The 25,959-nt window shown below is 43.6% G+C and overlaps 1 protein-coding gene and 1 pseudogene across 2 annotated transcripts; one reads left to right on the top strand and one right to left on the bottom strand.

Moving 5' to 3' along the window:
- The first annotated feature begins 699 nt into the window (after positions 1-699).
- Positions 700-5,043, top strand: LOC147509188 (uncharacterized; annotated as a pseudogene). The gene is made up of 5 exons (XR_015218417.1): positions 700-1,229; positions 1,828-1,931; positions 2,271-2,447; positions 2,648-4,532; positions 4,818-5,043. The product of XR_015218417.1 is annotated as an uncharacterized LOC147509188 (transcript).
- Positions 5,044-5,437: 394 nt separating this feature from the next.
- Positions 5,438-19,720, bottom strand: LOC147509187 (sugar transport protein 1-like). The gene is made up of 3 exons (XM_086599196.1): positions 18,678-19,720; positions 18,158-18,511; positions 5,438-5,703 (listed from the first exon to the last, which is right to left on the bottom strand). The coding sequence occupies exons 1-3, from the start codon at positions 19,278-19,280 to the stop codon at positions 5,623-5,625; spliced, it is 1,038 nt and encodes a 345-aa protein (XP_086455322.1). The 5' UTR covers positions 19,281-19,720; the 3' UTR covers positions 5,438-5,622.
- Between the last annotated feature and the right edge of the window lie 6,239 nt (positions 19,721-25,959).

The raw sequence follows: 25,959 nt of genomic DNA, 5'->3' as shown, positions 1-25,959 counted from the left end.
AAATGTCAATCTAGAAGGCACGTGTGTCTATGGTACACGTGTAAGGTGGAGATCGCGAATGAGTGTTGAGCTAGTTATATTATAAGTCGTGTGTTGATTGGGTGTTGGCGAGGTTACCCCTATTTCCCGGTGGTGGGAAATACAATCAAGATTTTGGTAATGATTACCCTTGGTGGTGATCATTACCCGAGGCGTTCTGCCTTTAGCCAAGTGCTCGTACCGAGATATCTTTGTTCGTATGCAATTCTGGAGGTCGTTCTTGGAGGTCGATGCATTGAAGTCGCGTATGCAATGTTTCTTAGAGAACTGGTTCATAGATCGGTCCTGGAGGTCGTTGTATTGAGATCGTTTACGTTTCTTATGCAATGTTACTTAATGGGGATATTGCTCCCCTACAATATTGGTGTAGGTGACTGAGTTCAAGACCTGCACTGTATATCCCAAAGGTGCACTTGTCCACATCAAGACCTAATGCAAGCAACAACAACAAGAATGATCCACAAATGCGAAAGGAAAGTTCGGAAAAAAAGTTACTGCCTCATCACTAGAATTCGTTATATTAGTTTGTGCAAACGACAAAACTCCAAACATTTCTGATTTTTGACCAAAGGAATAGTGTGTATTTGGTTCCATATAGAATATGCTCATTTTATTCAGTAGATGACTAAATGATGCACATCCAATCGAAGGTACAATTTTGTATTTGGTCTGTGGTCTAAAAAGAAGTAGACAGCTCACCATTCTCCTCTTAAAAAAGACTTGATATACATAGAAAGAAAAACAAATTTCATATTTTCTTCTTCTTCCTTTTGAGCCATGAATCTCTCTCTCTCATTTCTCTATCTTTTCCTTGTCCAATTTCCAAAAACTACCCATTTTTCCTCCCTCTAATTTGCCCACAAATTTTGCCAAATTAGATATCTTTTCTTATACATTTTGGCATAAATCTATACACTCTTTCAATCTTTTTGCACTGCAAACAAATCCCATTCCTTATTTTTTCCATCTTACTTCAAAACACTGCAAAGTTTTGATTTTTATTATTTTGAGGATTTGGGTGTTTGAGAAATGATTTCTCCAGCTCCAGTTGAGGTTTTAAAGGTTGAAGGAGAAGGAGATTCTAGGTTTATTGAACTTAGAGGTGTTCAATGGCGTATTCATCTTGGGATTTTGCCTTGTTCTGCTTCAGTTGATGAGCTTCGTCGTGTAACTGCTGATGCTAGAAGAAGGTGAGTTTCATATTGCTTTTATTTCAGCTATGAACCTTTTTAGTTGTTTTGGTGTTAAGTATGAATGAGGTGATCATATTTTATTTTTGGAGTAGTATCACTGTTCAGACTTAGGACTATGAATAAGGTAGTTTACATATTGTGAATGTGACTATTTTGATTAGGATTGTTAATTTTAATTATTTGGTTATGTTACCAAAGCTGACAACATGTTTTATTGCTGATCGCCCGATCTTAAAGAATTGTTGTGTTTATCATTCATTGGTAGAGACTAGAGACAGTCTTTTCTTCTTTAATGTTAAACATTTGGACTAGATTGTGTCATCCATGAAATTATGCTTTGACCAGAGTGTAGTTTTGTGGGGATTAATGGTGAACATGCTGCTTTAGGTTTGAGTGTGCTTTACTTACGGTTGAGTGCTTGTTGCCTAGTTGGTTAAAATTTTGTGATGGAGTTGGGAATTACCGTCTTAAACGAGGCCAGGATACTTTACGTATAAGATCTTGCTAAGATTTTAAGAGCCAATTAATTTGCATGTGTCTAATTGTGTCATGTTGATTCTCATTTCTTTTGGAACTAATTTGAATTTATCCGCAGATATGCTGGCGTGAGAAGGCGTCTTCTAGTTGATCCCCAATTTTTGAAGGATGAAAATAACTCTCCTGATCGTGTCATGGACAATCCTCTATCACAAAATCCAGGTACGTGCATGGCTTGAGTTTAAAACTTTCCGTCTCTGGGCTCGGATATTTCAAAATCCTCTATAGCTAATATCCATATGCCATTCATGCGAAACCATCTTCTCGAGTTGCTACTTACGATTAAGAAAAAGTGGGGTGTATAATTTAATTTTTATTATTTAATATTCATTTTATTTTTTATGCATTGAACGACCTTGAATTATGTGAACGGTGTAATTGAGACAGTTTAGCTACATCTCTCTCTATCTCTTAAGCGCAGAAAGTAGTCAGTTTTGAGTTCCTTTATAGTAGTCACACTCAAGGGAATCTTTTATCTTACCCTCATTGTTACGGTTTCAGATAGTATGTGGGGCCGGTTTTTTCGCAATGCTGAACTGGAAAAAATGGTGGACCAGGACTTATCACGTTTATATCCGGAACATGGCAGTTACTTTCAGACACCAGCTTGCCAGGGCATTTTAAGAAGAATTTTGTTATTGTGGTGCCTTAGACATCCAGAGTATGGTTACAGACAAGGCAAGTATATTATAAATATGCAAAGCCATGAATGTTTCACTTTACTATCTAATCTGTGAATATATTTACTCTCTGAATATTCGTATTAAAGGATTCTTTTTAATTTACTTACTAGGATGTGTGTAAATCGTGCATATTTCGTATTTATTGTTCCAAATGAAAAGAAGTTTAATTATATCTTTCTTTGTCTTCTTTAATAGGGATGCACGAACTATTGGCTCCTCTTTTATATGTTCTTCATGTAGACGTGCGGCGTCTTTCTGAAGTAAGAAAGGTCTATGAACACCATTATAACGACAACTTTGATGACTTGTCCTTTCCAGAAAGTGACCTGGTGCTTAACTACAAATCACTGAAGGTGGCTACGGAGATTGAAGATGGTAACAGTTTCCAGAGAAATGAAGCCAAAATCAGCAGTCTCAATGAGCTTGGTCCTGAAATACAGACCATTGTATTGCTAACTGATGCTTATGGAGCAGAAGGAGAACTTGGAATCCTACCATCTGAGAGATTTATAGAACATGATGCTTATTGCATGTTTGATGCATTAATGGGTGGTGCCTCTGGTGCTGTGGCCATGGCTGAATTTTTTACTCCGTCCCCCTCTATTGGATCCCATACAGGATTACCACCTGTAATTGAAGCATCATCTGCGCTGTACCATTTGCTTTCTCTTGTTGATTCGTCTCTCCACAGCCACCTTGTTGAGCTTGGGGTTGAACCACAGTACTTTGCACTCCGTTGGTTTCGTGTCTTATTTGGACGGGAGTTCCTACTAGAGGACCTCTTATCTATCTGGGATGAAATATTTGCTTCGGATAATTGTAAATTGAGCTTGGGTGCTGAAGATGAAGAGTCCAACGTTGGGGTCCTGCAGTCTCCCAGAGGGGCTTTCATCTCTGCAATGGCAGTCTCTATGCTGCTTCATTTGAGATCATCCCTCCTGGCTACTGAGAATGCCACCTCTTGTCTCCAGAGGTTGCTGAACTTTCCAGAAAATGCAGATGTGAAGAAGTTGATAGAAAAAGCTAAGTCTTTGCAGTCTCTTGCTCTGGAGACAAGTGTCTGTTGTCCCGATCCTTCTCCAGTTGGGGCATTTGATAGGAGTAAGTCCAAGACTGCCAGAGGTCATAGCCTTTCTTCTGGTTCAATTTCGCCTACAACCCCACTGAATTTGATACCAGAGAGTTACTGGGAAAAGAAGTGGAGAGTGTTGCACAAGGAGGAAGAAGTTCAGCGGGGAAGCACAGGAAAAGCTCGTCGTCACCCAGGAAAAAGACACTGTCAGAGAGAGTAAGATTGAACCTAGGCCGAGCTGAGTCAGATCCATCTCCTCTGAAGCTCAAGAGTGGGGATACACACTCTAGATTGTCTGTTAGGCTAAGTCTATTAAAAGATTTATCCAGACAGCTTGGTTCAGAGGATGATTTCGAGAAGGAAGAGTATTACGGGCTGGTACTCAGAAGGATCCTTTCTGTGAAGAGGTTAAGGTGCAAGAAGGTTCACTTGAGGAAACAAGCAAAGAAAATAATGTCAGGGACTTTAGTGCTGTTGTAAGGGGAGACATCTCTTAGCGCACATACTGGCAGCGAAGAGAACTCACGTACTTCTTCATCTTCCTCAACTATGCTTAGTAGTAGAGCCAATGATCTTGAGAATGACTTGGAAAGAAGTAGTGTTGCATCAAGTTCGTCTGCTGATGAAAATGATGTGGAACCCGATAAGGAGGAGCTATGTGTGGGGATGCACAAAGACCCAGATCTTCCAGTCTCTGATACCATCAGTGACACCTCAGATAAAAGCAGTGCAGATACAATTGGGAAACAGTTAGTTGGAACAAAAGAAAGAAAGCTTCTGTCGGGCAAATTTCAGTGGCTTTGGAAGTTTGGAAAGGGTGGTGAAGGGACTTTTGAGAGAGGAGGAAACACAGAGGCATCACGATCTTCATCCATAGGCAACAGTCAGAAAATTGTTCCAGTCTCATCAACTCTTGATGGCTGTGGTACATTGCCTGGGGACACAGCGGACAGAAATGTGATGGGTACTTTGAAGAACATTGGGCAGTCGATGCTCGAGAATATTCAGGTAGAGTTTGTTGTTCATAGACAATAACACTTATCTTAGGGTATTGACTTTTCAGGACCACTTAAGTTGTAGTTGCCTTTACATTTCATAACAGCTCATTATATTTTGTCCTCGGGGAAGATAAAAAATGAATCAGAAAGTGAAAATACAATTTGAATCCTTTTAGTGTTTTTGACTCGCTATTGCTGGTCGAAGATTTCCGCTAGTTTAAGTTACCCTATTTTTCATTCAGGTATTCTTATGAAGATCCAGAAGCTTATATTAATGATATGTTTTTCTCAACAGGTGATTGAATCTGTTCTTCAGCAAGAGCGAAATCAAGTTGGATCAGTGGAGAACTTGTCAAAAAGCGTTCTGGTTGGCAAAGGGCAAGTAAAAGCCGTTGCAGCTCTCAAAGAGCTTAGGAAAATCAGTAATATTTTATCTGAAATGTGAGGATAACGGTGTTTGCCTGTAAATACGGTATGTAATTACCATTCTTGAAAGGCCAATAAAATTAGCTTTTGAGTTTCATGCAGTTTTAGACCTGTTTGTCTTTGTTTGATCTTCTTACTTGAATCTGTGTACAATTGCTCGATCTGTTCCAAATCAAAGTAGTTATAACTTAACATTAAAGAATGCACAGAAGATTACTGCTAGAAAGTTAATCTTACGCATTAAATCAAAGAAACATATCTGAAGTGAGGTACTCATCTTCTTTTCTTTTAAGTCTAAACTGTCTTCTAAGTGTGTTATCTGCCAAAACTTCTTTTGGGCCGAAGGCATAACAACTGTGCTAAACAAAGCACTTCTCTTTTTTAAACCATGAGGAGCAAACTCCGCAAGGTCAATATGCAAATAATAACACCACACTAATTCATAGTTGACCATAAGATATATTCGCACGAAGATAGTTTGCTTCAAACTAAAGTTCAAAAACTTGAAAACCATAGACACTGTATACCAATATCTCAGTTACAATGACTCTCAATATATATCCACTTAACCTAGCTATCTAAGTCCATGCTACTATACAAGTCATAGACATTGTATTCTTAACTAACTAATAGAACCCCTACGAGTATTATAACCAGAAAGCTGCCAATACCACTCAAATCCCATCAACTCTGTCACGAGGGAAATATCTTTTCCAGAACCAATGATTTTTCCACACCTTGGACATTTCATCAATGTAAAGGAGCGTTTTGGTTTTCTCCTAATTACTACTAGGATGAACGGGAAGGGTTAGGATTTTTGATGTGACCGAGGTCGCCGCGGAGCTGAATCTGGCCTACGTATCTTCTCGTTTTTCCTTTTTACGGGAGAGAAGAATCAGTCCGACGTAGTTCCAAAGAGGGTGGTATTTATAGAGTTTTGAGAGAGGAGATCCTTCCGACACGTGTATTCTTTTGTACAAATGTAGGGTGGAGATCGCGGATGAGTGTTGGGTTGGATCTGTTATGATTGGGGGTAGATGCGGTAGTCCCTATTTCCGTGTTGAGATTACCACTAAGATATTGGCAATCATTACCCCAAAGTGGGATGTGTTTCTATCCGCCGCGTTCTATATTCGATGAAGTGTTAAATGACGAGATGTTTCGTTCGCACCACCTACTCGAGCTACTCGCAGTCGGTCTTGGAGGTCGCCTTGGATTAATCTATGAGTGCCCCTAGAGGCCGCTTCGAATGTCTTTGAGTTCGCTATCTTCGGTTAATGCTTATGCCACGCGAAAGCGATGCCCCATGAGGGTATCGCCTCCCCCCCCTACCGGTAGGGTGTTGGTGTAAAGGGAAACGCTATTTCTTGAGAAAAGAGTCGGACGAAGGCGTTGGGAGCGTGGAGCGAACAAAGAGGGATGAACCGACCGGTGGAGCGCCACTTTTGAATATTGTGGCCCGGTGAATCGGCGGAAAAAGGTAGTTGTATCTTTTACGTGCACGCGATGACGTAATCGTAGCGATTGAAGCGAAACGATGTCAACGTTATCATGGGATCTCTGGAAAGGACAAGGGCGAGCCTTGGAACACGCAGTCGGGCTATATAGCGTAGGATGTAATGATTACTCCTTGGTAACCGAACGGCGGTTTATACAAAATCAGATTTGGAATACGAAAAAAGTTACTTTTGTTTTCTTCCGCAAAAACGCCCGACTAGGGTTTTCAGGGTGTGCTCCCCGTCCGTTTTCTTTCCCATTTCCATTTGCTTTCCTCTCTCATCCGGTTTCGTTATTTTAAGTAAGTAGGTTATTGTAAGGCTATATAGGTTTTAGAACCGGATCTTTGATAGAAAAGGGTTGTTATAATGTCCGATTCTCGATGACACTCGGCCGGAGGAGGTCCGAGATATCTTTGAGTTGTGGAGAGTACGAGGAAGAAGAATCGCAAGTGTCGGCGTGGGGGTTGAGTTAGAAGAAGAAGATAGGATGGGCGGGGGTAACGCCCGATCTCGGTCAGGAGATGACGTGGCTAGTACGTCAGGTCGAGGGGAGAGGTCGGCATCAAGCGATGTGCCCCCTAGAAGAGTGAACCGTCGTGCTTTGCTAACTCTTTCCCCGAAATGGTAATATGGGATTAATGTCCCCGACACGAGATATCACGAGCCACGGTCGAAAGAAAATGTTCGTAGTGAGGAGTATAACCCGGCGAACGGTGGAGTTATAATCTGTGAGGGCGGTTGAGCCTTGGATGCACATACCGCTTCCGGGTATCGACTTCTTGGCGCTTTGTTGGAAGTCGCCCTGTCGGGTTCGTGGGTAACACCGCGATTATTTAAGGTGTTCGACTGCTGAACGCGAGTGGGAATATGACATAGGTGTATCCGATATAGTGGAGCACTATGTGATACGTCGATCGGGGAACATGAACTTTAGCTTGCAAACCATGACGACGCTGCTCGCAGCTGATCGATGGAGTAAGCAATGAGGCCCTGGACTAAGAGACCGTTGTTGCTAGTTGGCAATTCTTGTGTGAGCGGGTGTATACCGCAAAACTAGATTTGTAACATATCCGGTGGGTAGGAATACTTTTCTCGTTGTTATTTTTCGGAACGTTTGATAGCCGCTCTAACAGGTCTTTGTTTTGCTTTTGGCAGAGTTTTCTCGCGTGAAGCCGCTTAACGATCGTGGGGAGATAGAAAGATTCGCTCGGTGACTCGTCTTTGAAAAACAAAGCGAAGTTGCCCGAGGTTGCTCATTTCTTTGAGGAAAAGGGGAGGGGCCGCGATCCCGAGAAGAGGAAGGTACAAAAGGAGCGGGCTCTAAGTCGAACGGCGAGGGGTGATGGAGAAGCCGCATAAGTGATCCGATAACACGAGAGAGGCAGAGGGGCGAGGGGAGCGCAAGGCAAAGGCTCGTTGTTAGGGGAACCGCAGAGCCGGAGGATCGGGCGGTCGGCCCGAATGGGTTCGATCGAGGCTCCCGTAGAGTTGGAGCCCGATGGTTTTGACCGCCGCGTGCTAGGGGCAGGTCGGGAGAGGAGGCCACGCGATGCCTCCGAAAAGATCGGGTGGGCGAAGCGAAAGTAGCTCGACATGCTCGTGAAGATGGTGCTAGCACGGGGGCGGATCGATGGTGGCGCGGCCGGGCCACGGTATCTACGCCAGAGTGGAGCCCGACTCAGCAAAGTCATGGACTTGGCCACTTTTGAGTGGGGTCCAGCAGTACGCGATCGGGGCGATCCCACCGTGAAAGAAGGCCAAGGCCCCACGTAAAGCGGCCCAGAAAGCGGTGGCGCTCGGGACGATCCGAAGGACATTTTGTCTATCCGACGAGAATGGCGCGCATTACCGCGGAAACGGCTAGCGCCGCCGGATCCATGAAGATAGCGGGTTGTTTGCTAGAACAAATAGCTCGATGGCAACCGCAGAGAGCTAGATGAGAAGGGGGTTAGCCGACAACTTGAAACGAATGGAAATTAAAGCGCAATCGCGTGGTATGCCTATAACTTCATCCGAGGTACTTTGCTTGCTTATGCAAATTGTTGTTGTGCTAACCATGTGTATGTTCGTCGCGGTACCGCGTGGCGGATTCCGGTTGAAAGAGATCGCCTGCTCGCGTAATCGATAGGGAAATGGTCTTTGAAAAGGGTGAGGAGCTGAAAATGTCCAGACGCCTCATGGAGGGCGAGGAACCGGAAGATTTGAAGAGAACTCATGAAGCGTTGAATCCGCCAAGATGTTGAAAGATACCTGAGCGGAAGAAGCCGAGGCAAAAGCTAGAAGGAGTTGAAGATAATGTGCGAGCCGCCACCGCGGAAATGGGGAGGTTTGACGATTACGCCTTTGCACCGCAAGAAGGTTGCTCGGACGCTTAATCGCCTATGACATGACACTGACGCAACTTCCGTTGAACCGAGATCGACTACAATACTCTTGAAGGAGGAACACGCCTTGCCGCTGCCCCGGCCCCTCGGTGGAGGTTCGCGGGATGCCGTTGGGCGATTGCCTTCTTCTATGAAGCGTGCGCGCGGTGCCGGGTGGCTCGAAATGGCCGCCAGCACCCGATCGATGATGAGCTTAGAGTTGGATGGCATAGCGATCATTGTGGGCGGGAGAGAGAAAGGTCGATGAAGCGTTTGAGCGTGGAGGAGTAGTGAATGTGGCCGGGATGACGAGTTGTAAAATTTGTTCTTTGTCCGTTTATCGCCTTTATGTCTTTGTGGATACAATAACCGGGTTTCTGGGGTAACCCGGCGCTTCGCCTTTCTTATGTTTGGTGTCTTGTAATTCAACAAGTAGGTGTTTCTTGGCGATTCGGGTAGCGAATGTGGCTAACTCGTGTGGGGCGGGTTGGATTTCGAGTAATCTCGAAGAACTCGGCTCAACACCGAAGCTATCTGATAAAGCTATTAAACCGTAACTTCCCTTGTTTATATCGCGATGGTAAATAGTTGTGTTGTGTATGTTCGAAGTCGTCGCCCACCATAGTGATGTAGGATGATACGCTTTAGAATAGAACGTGGTAGGCCCATTGGGTGACGACCTCCTTACTTATGATTGGTAAAATGGGGGCGTCCCGTTGTTGGAGTGCTTGAGATTGCGAAGGCGACGCAACGTGAAAGATCGATCATTTTGGAGTCCGCTCGAGATGCGGTCGAATTGCTTTCGGATTCGGTCGCGCCAACCGCGATGTTCCGTTCGTGCATGACACGCGGTGTAGGAGACGAAGCGGTTCATGGGACATAATGATGGCGGGGCGATGGCGTTTAAGGCCTCAAGGTGATAATGAGGCACTTAGGAAAAGACGTTTCCTAAGGAATATAAACCGCTTCTCCGCGTATCATCAAGAGGTTTTGTCATTGTTTTGCCTAAGCTTTCCTTCCTCATCGTTGCTCTGCTCTTTTTTTGTTTTTCCGCCGCTTGTTCATCGGGTATGTCGAACTTCTTCTCTGCGTGTTATTCGGTTTGAGAAATACCTAGAGTAAAGTATTAACTTTGCCGCTGCAACTTTTTGTAGGGTAAAGATGGCTAGATGTCGTATGCGTTTGTGAGAGAAACGCCCCTATCAATGGAGGAAATGGAGTTTGAGCCTCATGTTCATGGCGTCGAGGGAAGAGGAAGGTTCTTGATGGAGAAACGAAGGGTCATAAGCGAGCAAGGAGAGATAGTCGCCTCACGCTTGAATTGTCTTCAATGTCGCCACGCCGAGCGAAATAAATGATCGGTCGCCGAATCGAAGAACAAAGTCAAGCGCCCGATTCTGGTGAGGGTTCGCCCCGCCATGTAAGGGCGATGGGGATGCGAATTCTACTATCACGGGAAAGACGGGAAGAAGCGGATGGTGAAGCGCTTCGGTTCAGAAGCTTTCACTCGGCCCCATAGCGACCGCTCGGGCGGGATTGTGCTAGATGGTGATAAAGCGAAGTTGAGGGACGAGGACATGGGGACACTCATCGGGACGATGGATATGGCCGCTTGTTTGGTGAGTTCTTGATAGCTTAAAAGTTGCCAGTCTCGACTTCGGGGAGTCCGGTGTTCTAACTATGTTCACGCCAGTTTCTCCGCAGGTATGATAAGTCGAAAGATCTTTGGCAGCGTTCTCGAGACTAGTGGTAACCCGCGTGGAGGCCGGGTTGATCTTGAAATGCTGCGTGGGGGTGGACAAGAAGAAATCGATGATATGTCCACCAAGTACCGTAACGTGAATCGGCCGAGAACGCCAGATTGGTGTCGGATGTGACCGAAGCCGAAAGGGAACCGGCGGTTGTGACGGCTTATCGCGAAGAAATGTCGGCGGTGGCGCGAAAGCGAAGAAGGCGATATCGCACAGATGCGCTATGCCGCCTGGACGAAAAGTATGACATCGGTCGAGGTCATTCGACATACCGCTGCCGACTAGCGCAGCCCCGGAAGACAAGCATGTCATTACTGAAAATTGATAAGGTGATCATCGTCTGTCTCTGTTAAGCTGAAGTTGTGATTGTAGTTTACATTTCTCTCTCTTATCTGGGGCAAACAATAGCCGCGTTTTTCGCTTGCCCTTGCGATTCGACATTTTCATTCGGGGCCCGGTTTCCACGAAAGTGGCGGTTCAAGACTTGTTGAATTTTTGTAATGATCATCGATCCGGATTTCTGGTAATCCCAAAGAGTGGGCGTAGTTAATGATGACGTATTGTCATATAACGTTGTTTTGGATGTGTATGCATCTTTGCCGTGTGTTTGTGTGTAACTAATATCTTGATCTTAGAAATATCGTCCCCGTTAAGTAGTCAACCCTAGAAATATAGGTCGTTGATGTGACAGAACCGGATGGGTTATGGTGCTGTGGAGGAGCGGGAGGCGTTCTTGGCCGATAGAGGCGTTCTCGTGTGGTCGATCCTAAAAAATATAGGCCCTCGGCGTAACAAGAATTGTAGAGGCTATGTAGCGAGAGCCGTAGAGCTGTGTGCTCGCTGAGAGCGTTCTCGTGTAGTCGATCCTAGAAATATAGGTCCTCGGCGTAACAAGAATTGGAGAGGCTATGTAGCTGTGAGCTCCGAGAATTTTGTGCTTTCAGAGCGTTCTCGTGTAGTCGATCCTAGAAATATAGGTCCTCGGCGTAACAAAGAATTGGAGAGGCTATGTAGCCCGTGAGCTCCCCGGTAGTATCGCTTTCGGTGAGGCGTTCTCGTGTAGTCGATCCTAGAAATATAGGTCCTCGGCGTAACAAGAATTGGAGAGGCTATGTAGCCCTGTGAGCTCCCCGAGGTCGCGCTTTCAAAATTGAGAGGCGTTCTCGTGTAGTCGATCCTAGAAATATAGGTCCTCGACGTTACAAGAATGGAGAGGCTATGTAGCCCGCGAGGTATTACCAATACAACTAAGCGGAGTAGATAGTATCGGTCGACCGCAAAACTTGTCTTTCATTAATGAAAACAAAAGATTTACAACATGAAAGGCGCCATCGATAAAATTTTTTTCAATAGATAAGTATTCCAAGGTCGAGGCAACATCTTCCCCTCTTGGGTTCTTATCCAAAGATGCTCCATTGCCAACGACGCCGTTCCACTATGTAGGGGCCTTCCCATGTGGGTGCTAACTTGGAGTCGCCCTGCGTCTTTTTTGAGCACTAGGTCACCGGGTTGAAAAGACCTAGGGATGAACTTCGCTTGTTGTAGGAGTTCTTCGAGTTTGTCGATAAAGAGGCGACTCGGCGGCGGCTAAGTCCCGCTTTTCTTCCAGGTCGGCGTCCTCGTGATAACACGGAGTCGTTATGCCCCGACTCGACAAGTTCCGTCGAGTTGTAGTGACGGTCGATTCGGTTGGGAATTACGGCTTCGCGCCATAACATAAGGAGAATGGCGACTTCATGCGATCTTGAGCGAAATGTCGGTGAGCCCATAGAATGTTTTCAACCGATTTGGCCATTGGCTCTTATTCTTCTCAATCTTTTTCTTCAAATTTTCCAAGATAGCTTTGTTCGGCTTCCGCTTGACCATTACTCTGAAAGCGCTTCGCGGAGTAGAAAACGCGATGAATGATCTTCCACTTGGCTAGGAACTCTTTTTGGACTGCTCGCCTTTGAATTGAGGCCCATTGTCCATTACCGGTGTATGTGGTAACCCAAATCTGGTGATAATATGAGTCCGGATGAAGTTCGCGGACATGGGACTCTTTGACGTGTCTTGAGGGAATGGCCTCGACCCACTTGGTGAAGTAGTCGGTGGCGGCTAGGACAAAGCGGAAGCCGATCTTCTTCTCGTGGAATGAATGGTCCCATGATGTCCATGCCCCACATGTGAAATGGCCCGCGGGCTCGCTATCTTTGTCGATTAATGGCGGGTTGGATGATATTGTGGCGAACGTTTGGCATTTGAGACATTTGAGGACGATGCTTTAGCATCGATCGCATCCGGGCGAAATATCCTCGGAGATGGCCTTGTGGGCTAATGGCACGGCGGCGTGATTTCCACATTAGCGCGCCGTGAATTTGGCAAAAAATCAATTGACCCCTTGCGGGGTAATGCATCGTAAGTGCGGACCACCAGCGGATTTCCTGAATAGCTTGTTTTGGACTAAACAATAACGCCGAGCTTGATAAGAGACCTGCCGGGCCTGGTACGCGTTCTCGGGGGCGTCTTGCGTCTTTGGATATAATCAATGATGGGTTGCATCCATGTTTGGCTCAACTGACTGGCGGGAGAGAGGAAATAGGTCGCTTATCATCAAGGTATGGTCGACTTGGTATGCGGTCGATCGACTACCTCAATGAGAACTTGTCGGAACGCAACTTCGAGTCCGGGTAGCCAAAAAGCTAAACCGTCAAAGGGCGATTCTCCTCACGCAAGAAATGATGTATGTGTACCGCTAAAAGAAGGCAATAAGCGATGAACGACTGAAGGTACTTTGAAAGGTTACCTTCCGTGGGTAGTGTACTCTTTTGCAACCCCGCGACGACACCATTCATGAGTCACTAAAGACTTGGAGCTCTTCGACACCGGCCGCGGTATGCCGCCATCCTTAGTCCCCAATTAGTGCTTCCGTTACTCGGCTTCATTGTTGGAAGTGGCAAAGTCAATCTTAACCGACTTTTCAATCATATTTCCGTCGGGGAAACTAAGACGACTCGATGCGCTTCCACCGAGGTTACCGAACCATCCACAAAGAGAGACCGGGTGATTTGACTCGCGATTGCGTGTTTTGGGAGCTCGGTTTTGCTCCCAATTAGGGTCTTCGACCGGAAATCTGCGAGGAAATCAAAGAACGACGACCTTTCTCCGAGAAGTCGCGGGGACGAACTCGATGTGGTGTTCTCCGAGTTCTTCGGCCCAAACTGCCATTCGAGTAGTCTTGTTTTCTTTATGAAGGACTTTCTTCAATGGAAGGTCGGTGAGAACCTTGATTGGATGTGCCTGAAAGTACGGTCTGAATTTCCGTGCGGAATACAACAAAGCGAGTACGGCTCGTTCCAGGAAGGAGTAGTTCTTTTCGGCTGGCGTGAGTGTCTTACTCGTGAAGTAGATCGGCTTCTCTGAATTGTTCTCTTTTAAAGAATCGAGGCTGATGGGCGAAATCGGATATGGCCAGATAAAGCCCCAGTGTCTCTCCATGTACTGGCTTGGCTAAGACGGGAGGCGTGGTGAGATACTCTTTGAGAGTAGCGAATGCATGATGACATTGATCGCTCCAGGAGAACGGCTCGCCTTTTTTGAGGAGCTGTAGGAACGGTCTGCACTTATCTGAGGCCCTTGATATGAACCGGTTAAGCGCCGCGACCATTCCTGACAACTTCTGTATCTGTTTCTTTGTGCGTGGATCGGGCATATCCAAGAACGCTCGGATCTGGTCAGGATTGGCTTCGATCCCACGCTGCGACACCTGATACCCTAAAAACTTGCCGGAGGACGCCCCAAAGAGGCATTTTTCGGGGTTCAACTTCATGCCCGTACGGCGTAGTCTGGAGAACGCTTGTTCTAAGTGGGTGAGGTGATCACCAGCTTTTTTGCTTTTGACCACCATGTCGTCAATGTAGACCTCCATGGTGTCGCCTAACATGTCTTTGAACATGTCCGTGACTAGGCGTTGGTACGTGGCTCCAGCGTTCTTCAGACCGAACGGGAGGACGTTGTAACAATAGATCCCTTGTTCCGTGATGAACGAAGTTTTCTCTTGATCTTCCTCGGCGAGTGGGATTTGGTTGTACCCACTGTACGCATCCATAAAGGAGAGGAGTTAAGTGACCACGGTTTGGTCGCACGACCCGGTTGGTCAATCGCGAGGCAAGGAAAGCTATCTTTAAAGTGCTTTGATTGACATTTGTGAAATCGACACATAAAAGTTTAACCCATTTTTTTGGGGACGGCGACAATGTTGGCAATCCACTCGGGGTAGTCTACCTTTCGATGAAACCGACTTGCTTGAGTTTTTCACCTGCGTCATTGATGGCTTTTGAAAGCGCGGGGATAGTCGGCGAGGTCGTTGTCGAACCGGTCGGCATTGGGGTTCACATTTAATTTGTGGCATGCGAAGTTAGGATCGATTCCGACACATCGATATCACGACCAAGCAAAACATCTTTATTCATAGATAAGAAATTTACAAGTTGTGATCGAGTGTGGGGTCGAGGTTAGCCCCTACATACACAAACTTGGGGTCGCCTTCGGTGCCAAGATTCACTCTTTCTTTTCTCGCATTTGAGGCTTTACGGTGATGGCTTAAACATTGCTTAACAACTCGCCATCGTAGGAGATCGAGCACACGGTGGGGCGACGGACCGTCACCGAATGTGGAAGCTTCTTCTGCAACGCCGCCCGGGGGTATCCACGACACGGGGGGGCCCCGGCCGCAAGCACATTGATGGAAGCGACTGCGGTGAATTAATGTGGGCGGCTTGATATGAGCCGGGCGGTCTCGAAACTTTAACCGACAAAGGTAATCGACCGCGTATCGACGCGTTGGTTGAAGTGGGAGGTCCAGATCGGCGCATCGATGATGACTTCGGGTGCGAGTGCGGTATCGGCAGCGGAGAGAACTTCTGCTGGAGGAGCCCCCGTTCGCGCTTGGCGCTGGGTTGGATTTACTGCGACTAAGTCCCGTGCCATTGTAAACCGGAGGGCTCTGTATGGTGGGAAGCAATTCACGAAAGCAGTGCATCCGGTGATTGGACTGGTTGCAATGGTACGCCGCTTCAAGTTGATTGCCCAAGTTCCATCATGCCTCGAGGTCCCGGAAGCCGGAGAACTTGATGTAAAGTAGATGGTACGGCTGCATCCGATGAATCCAAATAAGCCGCCTCTAGGATGGCATTGTATGGCGACTTCTTTGTCGGTCGAAACGCAGAACCGAGTATTACGTAATTTTATCTTCGCGAGATCCCACCGACATCGTAAGATAATGTCACCAATGGGTCGGCTCGGAGCCATTGAACCCGTAAAGGGGCGATTAGGTCTACGAAAGTGACTTGGGGAGGTTCATCTCTTGCATAGTGTGGTAAAATAGGATGTCACAAGAACTGCCGGGGTCGATCGGGCTTTGATCGGTTCGGTCGGCGATTTTGACATGAACGACCCGATAACGCGTTATTATGAGGAAGGCAAACTTTGCTTAAGTCGGCCTCCGAAAGTGATATCGCTGTGGCCGCGACTGGACCAGAACCGCTTGAGCGGAGGAGCGGAAGTAAAATGATAGACTTCCGAAGAGCCAACCCGTCTTTTCTCTGGATGAGGTCACGCGAATCGTCCGGAAAAGTAATCACATGAATAGTCGCGAGCATTGTCACGATCGGACGAGTCTTTGCCTTCTCGTGGACGAGATCGATCAGCGAACGCCCTTCTATCGGAGGACGAGCGGTGCCTACTCCGCGCGTAACGGTGAGGTGGAGATCGACTACGCACACACGACGAGCTCTCCGCATGATGACGCAGGCGCCATCGAATGGCAAGTGAATTTTTGGAATTAACAGCCTTCCACCGGTCTTGGAGATAATGCTTGAGCCCCAAAGATGCATCGGTTTCATGGCACTTTGCTTTATGAAATGCACAAAAAGTTTTGCCAGTCGATCGCGGGTTGCTGATGGTTGGCCGGAAAAATGAGGCGCGCTTGATCTTATCCAGTATGTGACTGGGGGAGCGAGTGAGGACAGTAAACTCTCTCATCGTTATCCGATCGGCACTGGGTGGTGCAAGCTGACTGGCGCTTCTTCTTGCCGGGAACGATCGAGACTTCGGGCGACCTCGCGGGCTCTCGCTAAACCACGGAGTTTTAAGGTTTCCTCGCAACTTGATGTACTTGTCGACGCCGAGCGTAGAGCTTCGGACAAATGTCTCTGGCGCGTTCATCAATCGACCTAGCAAGGTCGCCATTTAGACTCCTTCGGCAAGCATTAGAAAAAGCCGTTAATGGCGAAAAGATTCTTTCAAGCCACTTTCCATGCCCGCCAGCTCGGCCTTGAATCGCCCTAGGAATTCACGAATAGTTTAAGCCCTCCTTGAAAGATAATTGAAACAGAGAATCAAGATCTGCGCTTTCTTCCGCTTTGTTAATGCGTCGGGGTGGGCGAACAAATCGATGAAGCTGCTCGAAGTTGTTGATAGAATCGACCTCGATTGAAAGAACCACCGATCGAGGCCATCCTCGAGGCCGGCCGGAAATAATCTGCAGTGGGAGATAATCGAACTTCGGGTGAACCGTAAAGTGCCGGACTTTGAATATAGCGAGCCACATGTTGACCGAGGCGGTGTCTTTGCCGTCGTTACATGGGAAAGCGTGGGGGATAAAGTCGTGTGGAGAGGATTTGGGGAGGACCTCTGCGGTGAATCGAGATCGCCGATCACGCCTTAAGCATCTTGTGTACAATCTGTGGACGAGTCTTTCTTCGCAGAGGTCCGCCAATTCTTTGGGACAACTTCGTTAAGGCTGGCCGATTAACGTCATTGATCTTGTGTTCACTCGTTCCGACTTGTTGTTAAGTGATAACTACCCACCTTTGGCGTAAGGTAGCATTTTCCTCCCCGAAAGCAAGGAAATGCTCTCATTCGTTAACCGTGAGCAAGGTTCAACTTGTGCTTCTATGCTAACCATGCTTCGTAAGTGGAGAATTAGAGATGATCTCAAGTGGTTCTCCAATGTCGGCCCCGATGGCCGCCAATGTAAAGGAGCGTTTTGGTTTTCTCCTAATTACTACTAGGATGAACGGGAAGGGTTAGGATTTTTGATGTGACCAGAGGTCGCCGCGGAGCTTAATCTGCCCACGATCTCTTCTCGTTTTTCTTTTTCCGGGAGAGAAGAATCAGGTCCGGCGTAGTTCCAATGGGGTGGTATTTATAGAGTTTTGAGAGAGGAGATCCTTCGACGCGTGTATTCTTTTGTACAAATGTAGGGGGAGATCGCGGATGAGTGTTGGGTTGGATCTGTTATGATTGGGGGTAGATCGCGGTAGTCCCTATTTCCGGTGTTGAGATTACCACTAAGATATTGGCAATCATTACCCCTGTGGGATGTGTTTCTATCCGGCGTTCTATATTCGATGAAGTGTTCGCGACCGAGATGTCTTCGTTCGCACCACCTACCGAGCTACTCGCAGGTCGGTCTTGGAGGTCGCCTTGGATTAATCTATGAGTGCCTGCTAGAGGCGCTGTTCTCAGGTCTGTCTTGGAGTTCGCTATCTTCAGTTCGCTTATGCTCCACGCGAGTGCGATGCCCTATGAGGGTATCGCTCCCCTACAATCAATAGGAATACCCTTTGTCTCGGGCAAAAATAAGTTGATAAAGAGCGTCATGGCGATCACAAAAACCGCAAATACGAAGAACAATCCAAACCTTGCGTGACACAATGCCCAGAGGAAAGCTTGACCGATGATGAAAGTAATCAACATATTCATAGCAACAGTAACACATTGTAGAGTCGAACGGACTTCAATGGGGAATATTTCACTAGGCACCAACCATCCAAGAGGGCCCCATGAGAAAGCAAAGCCCCCGACATAGACGCAAATAAAAAATAGCAAAATGGTGGAATACCATCCTGAAATTTTTCCAAGTCCATTCCAGCCAAACTTGTATGCAATTACAGATCCGATCACAATCTGCATAATGCAAATGCACAGAATTAGTTAGGAAACACAAACTTCAACCAACTGATGGTGATACACTGATCGACTATCAACTTAATTTACCTTTGGACAGAGAGAATAAATAACCATTAACGAAAAGAGGAGAATAAATATATAGGACAAGGGTAAGAATAGTTACCTCGCAAATGAGCATTACGACTCCACCTATGTTGAATAGAAGCTTTCTTCCAAACTTATCAACTGTGAAAATTGCAACGAATGTGGCAGCAACATTGACAGCTCCAGTAATCATAGCAGACATGAGAGAAGCGTTCTTTCCAAGACCAATTGTCCTGAAAAGGACTGGGGCGTAAAACATAATAACATTGATTCCTGTAAATTGTTGGAAGAATGGGATGGCCAAAGCCATCACAAGTTGTGGCCTGTACTTCCTGGAAAAGATTGCTTTCCAGGACTGCTCATTGTCCTTAAACTTTGATTGTACCACCATATCCTTGTATTCTGCATCAACATCGACAGTTCCACGAATGCGTCTAAGAGTTTCTTTGGCCTCATCATTCTTACCACGGTCGATCATGGATCTCGGTGTGTCAGGAACGAAAATGGATCCAATGATCATAGCGCAAGCAGGGACAACAGCAAGACCCAAGCTCAAACGCCATCCCCAACCTCCTTTAATCGTGTTGGTTTCATAGTTTACTAAATTAGCTAAACAAATCCCAATTGTGATCATCAGTTGGAAGATATTGTTGAGTTTACCGCGGTGTTGGCAAGGAGCCATCTCCGAAAGAAATAGAGGTACCGCCTGTGAATTTGACCAAAGAGTATGATTGTGATTAGAACACTTTCACTATGTAAAACAAAAAGTACTAAGAGGAAGCTACAACAAACAATTGGCTCAGCTTTTGTTCGGAATTTATAATCATGAATAATTTATGGAGCATCAATAGTGAAAGAGATGGTACTTCAATTATAGTACATTTTCTCAATGGATAGTTCAAACCTAAAACTCGGCATATTCTTCCTAAGATTTTAGTTTGAGTCTCGTTGAATCCAGTAACCGCGAATGATAGAGTGAACTAAAAAACAGGTTTACAGAACATTTAAAATAATTGAACTACATCAAATAAGACCAGTCAAACTATAACTCAATACAGCATTTGATGTTGTGCCGTAGTATTTTGTCAGAGTACGTGTGCGTGTTTTATTTTATCTAATCCAGCATTATACAAGTCTTGGTATTAGTTAATACCAGTGTAGGAAAGGCGTTAAAGCGCACCTAAGGCGCAACACCTTCCCTGTGCCTTAGGGCGGAAGGCTTGAAAGTAGCCTCATCGAAGGGCGTAGTAATAAAAAAAAAGATATATCAAATAAAAAATAAAATAAATATTAAATATGACAATTTAAAATTAATTTTATGTGATTGTAAACATAAAACCATTGTAGTCATTTAAAAGAAAAATCTTAAACAATAAGTAAAGAGAGCAAAATAAAACTCAGATCTCTCAATACAATTTAGCTCAACTTCAATAAACTAAAATAATGAACCGATAGAATTGAGTCAAATGAGTTTTTCATAAAATAGAACACGGATTCAATTTTAGAATCCGTAAAACTTCATTTAAAATTTAATCCATCTTTGTGTTTTCTCTCAACCCATACAACTTAACATAAACTAGTCAAAATTAAGTTTAAAGTGTACTCCACAATGAAACTTACTAAATTTGTACAATTTCTTATATCATACAACAATAGTGTAGGTATAAAAGAGAACAAAAAGAAACTATCTATATAAACTCACTTGCATTTTAGATTTGTTTTTAACTAGAAGAACACAAGGTTTCCTCCATTAAACTATTACAAGCTTTCTACAAAACTAAAAACTTCGATAAAAACTAAGAGATAAGGAACTAAAATAATGCATGGTAAAGGAAAAGAAGTCATGGGTAAATGGAGTGTCTCCCCCCCTTGTTTGTTTTCTTCCTTCCTTTTTCAATTCTTCCCTCATCCCACCTCAAACACCAAACCTCATTTTACCTCATTTTTATCCACCACATTAAAGCAAAGTGACACCTTGTTTTTTTTTTTTTTCACTATTAACACCCAATACAATTAATTTAAATGCAAGGTGTCAACTTTGCACCAATAATTTGGCATTTTTGTCTTGAGATGCTCCATGATTGATGACTCGTCAAATCTTGCGGGCTGTGATAGTGGGTCCACGTCTGCGATCTAGTGGCGGTCGATTAACGACAATTTTACAACTTTTCCCCTATACGTAGAGTTCATCGCCCCGATTGTCGAAAGCAGCTCGCTTGTTTCATTCGAGTCCTAGTTCAAAGCGGTAGGAGCTCCGGAAGTCTTGATGCTTCGGGATTTGTTGGGTTTCACATGGCTGATTTGGAAGAATTCATATATACATCGTTCTTCGTGCTTTATATTTTCATGTTTCATGCGAATACCGCAAAAGTACAAAAATATACTTATTTCATGATTATTAAACACATAATTAACCAAATTTATATGTCTCCGATAGGGTTTAATATTTTGGGTGCTTTATCACACTACCCCCAAAAAGACTTTGTTCGTTCCTTAAGCCAAAGAAGAGACATTAAAATAGATAAGTGGCCAAAATGTGTAGTCCTAACTAATTCTGTTTAGCGAGAGCGTTGTATCTATATACAACAGCATTCTTAAACCACTAGGAATTCCCTAGTGGACGAGTTATAGCTTCATTGAGAGTTTTCCTAGAAGATACTCACAAACTTCATTTATAATACAACGACTTCGGTAACAAAAACTCGCTTTCCTAAATTAATCTCGGATATCCATACATCTCCTTAGTAGGGACGCGAGATTGATTTCTTTGAAACTCAGGATTAATATGCTTCAATAATTAAAACATCTACATATGATCATGCATGCAGTGAACTTTTCATTAAAATGTACTAGTAGGGTCGCTTTCGATTCTTTGGAGAAATACCTAAATGGGTTCTCACAGTGTCCGCAGTCGAAACACAAATTCACTCAAAAATTTTCCACTCAAGTTTCATTAACTCCAATGTGTAGTGGGCACACGCCTCCTCACATCTCAATGACGGAAGCTTCAGGTTGATCAATCACGCCTACTACTTATTATCACACCTTCCTACTCCTAAATGAGCTAGAGTCTTTATTAGGTATTGTGGGATTAGGTGATGGTGTAGAAGAAAATGGAAATGGATAATCAAAATTTATGAGTATGAGAGAATAGGTCTTCAAGATATTTATACTAGAGAAATCCTTGTTTTCTTTCTTCTTAACTATACGTTTTCCAACCTTGTTCTTAAGTCTTGGATATTGATTTTTTTTTTTTTTTTTTTTAACTTAAGAACATGATTCTATTTTTTCTTCCCCGAAGCAAGTAACTGACTTTTATTTTGGAGACAAGTCTTTCTCTTTATTTTTCCACATTTCAACCTATTTTTTATACTTATCACTCAGGTAGGTTCTTTTATTTTGTTTAATAGATGGGTAAAGAGAATTTTGGTAAAAGTGAAAGGTTTGATGAAAGGTTCGATGGAGTGACTAGCAAAGAAAATTTGTAACATGTAAGAATTTTTTTAGCTATGTCGATCCAAAGAAGGCCTAAATTCTCTTTAGGGTTTGGGTGGTGATCAAGTAAGTAGATCGTGATTTTCTCTGTCGGGAAAACTACTCCTCTATGTCATTACTCACATATCACACATATCGGTGTTTTTTGTTAGATTCTCACGTGATTGATCGTTTAAGTAACTAACCGTTGGTTCCGAAACTTCTTGCTATGTACATTCTGATGATACTTTCGCGACATGAATGTTCATGAAAAGATGATAAGCTATTGCATAATGATTATCTTAAGTTTCTTAAAAACGAATCCTAATTCAGATAATTAATGTGAGATTTCTAAACAATTTTCATCATTGAAAAGGAAACAAGACTTTGTCACTAAGTACAATTATTAATCCGAAAAATAAAACTATATATACAAGCTACAAGTTGCCTAATTTTTGCTACAAGTTAAAAGCACCCCCAAACATAATGATGCTTAGTCCTGAAGTATCAATAAATGAAGAGAGAAATTACGAGAACCGTGGAGCAAAATTAAAGCTAGATTGGTGGAGCGGAAAGGTTGGAGAACATAATATATTATACAGAAAGGAACAATGAAATGTATAATAGCACACCGAAAACATAGCACACTAAATAATGAAAGACAATAACACCTAAACATAATTTTTAGCTAGATATATGCACAATGGAAAGCTCAAATTTACCATCTAGCGTGGATGTGTAGGTCAAGGCCCCCTCAATAAGGAAATGCATTTCCTTAGCATGCTAAAAGATAATAGTCTACCAAATTTCTGCCCATTCTTTGTCTCGGATTTGTTCAAATGTTTCTTTATATATTTTCATCCTTCGAGTAACAAATCTTAACATGCCTCGTTTACCTAGCGGGACGTTTCCATTGCCTAAACCTTAATGAGTGAATGATTTTGTTTTCTTTGGGTGATAACCGTAAAAATAGTAGATATCCCAAATATTAATGTTAACAACACTAATCGTAATCCTACCGTTCTTACGTTTAAATCAATTCTTCTTACTCTCAAAACATAATCATGCAATATAATGAGTAAGGATTAGTTCCGGCTCTTAACCTGTCTAGACTTAAATTGAATTCAACTAATCAAACCCAAAAGGAACAATGGTGAGAGTAATGATTTGATGTAAAATTTCTATACTACCATTCCCAAACAAAAACAATAATAAGAACATGTCATTATGGAATAAGTAATTAACTTTATAAATCTAATAGAACAATAAGAACAATATATGATTTGAATGAATAACAACTACTTATTAATCTAATGAACAATAAAAACAATGATTCAATACTCAAGAAATAAACTAATTAATTAATGTAAAACTAAATAATGTAAAACTAGATCTAGAACTAAGGTTTAATGGCTACTTTTCTTATCCTAACCTAATTTATTTTCTAACCTAACTATCTACCATTAACAAAGAGCTAAGCTTTTGTTTTATATGTTTAGGATCCAAAATCGTGCATGGGCTTGGAGCCACATGTTTTGGGCGAAGAATCAAGCCCAAAACCCAATTCTTCGATCCAAAAGGCCTCTTCAGCTGCAGTTGGCTTCAACAGACTTTTCGTCCACTTCTGCTGCTCTGATTGGGTTAAAGGCTTGAACCATTGGAAATCTCTTTCGATCCGGTCGTTTTGACATAAGATACTCCCCAGAGTCCGAGTCCAAAGATCGACGCGGAAGTTCTCACGACTTGTGCAATGTTTTACCGCTTTCGTGTTGACTTTTCAGCTTTTGACCAGGCTTTACAAAGGCTTTGTCTCCTTGAATCTTGGCCTTTGTTCACAGAACTCCTTAGACCGACCTTTGCTCCTTTATCTCGCTAAAGTGGCACATTTACGCACATAATGGACTTTGAAGCACGAAATGCATAAAACACGAATCGATATTAACTTCTTATTACTCACATAATCGGGTCTAAAAGTATGATGGTTAAGGGGTTAAAACTACATTTTTGGGCTCTTATCACTGGGCACATAGAATCTACCTTGACCCAAATTTCATGAAAAGTAGCCGCAAACCGTGGGGAAATGTCTTCATGATTCGCAAGCGTTTCTTGGGTAAAAGAATATACCGGTCCCGAAAAGTGCGAGCTCGTTTGAGTTGAAGATAACACAACCTAAGATGTTAAATAATGTATGACTTTGAGCCAAGTGCTTGAATAATACTCTGTGCAGCCTCATTGGCGATAGAAAAATGCCAATCTCCATGATGTTCGGGGCATAAAAACATCATCACGTTCCCCTATGTTCATGGTCATGCTTGCTAAAGGAATGGTGATGTCGCGCCATGGTACATGGACATCTCCTTCTCGTTTAATCTCAAGACCATCACCGTAAGTTTCGCGAAAAACTTGCCACTGAAAGGAACGGTAAGAATTAAGATAGATGTAATGTCATGATGCGGCCGGTTCGTGATATGGAAGATCCAAAATTAGGGCAAGATGTTGTTCAGAAAAAATATGATGTGTGTCACCAACTAGGATTGTGAACCCGTCTAAGTAGAAGCCATGTGCATGATTGAATGCTGGTGTGTCCTCCATATTAGCATAAAAGTATGCGGCCAAACTCGGAGAATAAGTTTGGTCAGGTTGAAGAACTAGGGAAGACCACCCAATGTTAGTGATGTATTCCACCCGAAGAGATGACCATAAGTATTGGAATCCATCATAAACTGAAAAAAATTGCTTTCGAAATGAGTTTTTGAGGTGTCATGTTTGATGAAGATGTCATGTTTGATGAAAATGCCATGGTGGATGAAGTAAAGAAATGGGCAATAAGAAAGGCAAACGGATGGATAAATGAGTATGGAAGAAAATAAACCCTCAGAATGACATTGAAAATCACATGTTAAAATTATTTTAGTCACAATGTAAATGATGACAATTCTAACAAGCATTTCAAAAGAATACATAAAAAGATAGCAACAAAATTCATATCTGACGAAAAAAACGTAATAATATATCACGATTATTTATTTATTAACTTAGTATTATTATTCCATTTTTATTTAATAAGAAAATCATGGATTAGTATGATGCTACCGAGACGATATCGTTGCACGGTTTAGTTCTTCAATTTGTTGTCCGAGGTGATCCGAATGTCCCTCGGTCGGGCAGAGAGAGTGTAGTTTGATTCTCCATTAGGAGAGTGTGATTTTGCAAGGATTGAGAATGATTTTCCAAGATTTCCTCCTCGCTCAACATCATGCATTGCTTGGCGACTTGGAAATCCTTAAGAGTTGTAATGATGATATTAAATGACGAAGTTCCCCGCGATGCCATGATGAAGAAATCAATGCCTTCCATGGGATTAAAATGTTTAGCAAGGCATTTTCATCAAAGTAAAGTTCGAGTTTAAGCTTGGATCGTTTCTATTCATCCGTCGAGTATCGAGAGTCCAAAACCAACGGAGTAGTCTGTTTGGAGTACACTAATATTTGCTCTTTGAAGGGGTGTCTTTGGAGAAATTATTGGATAACCCCAACGCATCATAATCTGCGTGACTAAAGTAGGTAGAGGTGCTGACCTTTTTGTTTTCCTAGTGATCGCGTTCCAGAGGTGTTGGATTAGACAAAAATCATCCCTTTGAGTCTGCAAAACCCAAAGTAGGTGAAGTTGAGACTTTGTGACTTCTGATTGGTGTGATGTACCTACCACATTGTGTCCAAACCAGTGGAGCACAACTCGTTGATTCTGTTTCAAAGAGCGTTGAAGAACAACGTGATGTCTATTTCCGACTTCGCTATGAGATACGGTAGCTCGTAGTAAAGTTTTGACAAAATCAAATGATGACTCTGGAAAAAGGAACACCTGGGTATTCATTGGGATTTGAAGTA

The sequence above is a fragment of the Coptis chinensis genome, chromosome 3 (genome assembly GCF_015680905.1).
Source record: "Coptis chinensis isolate HL-2020 chromosome 3, ASM1568090v1, whole genome shotgun sequence".
Lineage (NCBI taxonomy): Eukaryota > Viridiplantae > Streptophyta > Magnoliopsida > Ranunculales > Ranunculaceae > Coptis > Coptis chinensis.
This window is presented reverse-complemented; position numbering and strand designations above follow the sequence as displayed.

Bases quoted from the DNA above. Each gene is read 5' to 3' on its own strand.
- LOC147509187 (XM_086599196.1), bottom strand. From the start codon at position 19,280: ATGGCTCCTTGCCAACACCGCGGTAAACTCAACAATATCTTCCAACTG. The intron at 18,512-18,677 runs GTAACTATTCTT...TGCATTATGCAG, and splicing joins TCGTAATGCTCATTTGCGAG to ATTGTGATCGGATCTGTAAT. The intron at 5,704-18,157 runs ATTGATTGTAGG...ACGCTCCTTTAC, and splicing joins CCGAGACAAAGGGTATTCCT to ATTGATGAAATGTCCAAGGT.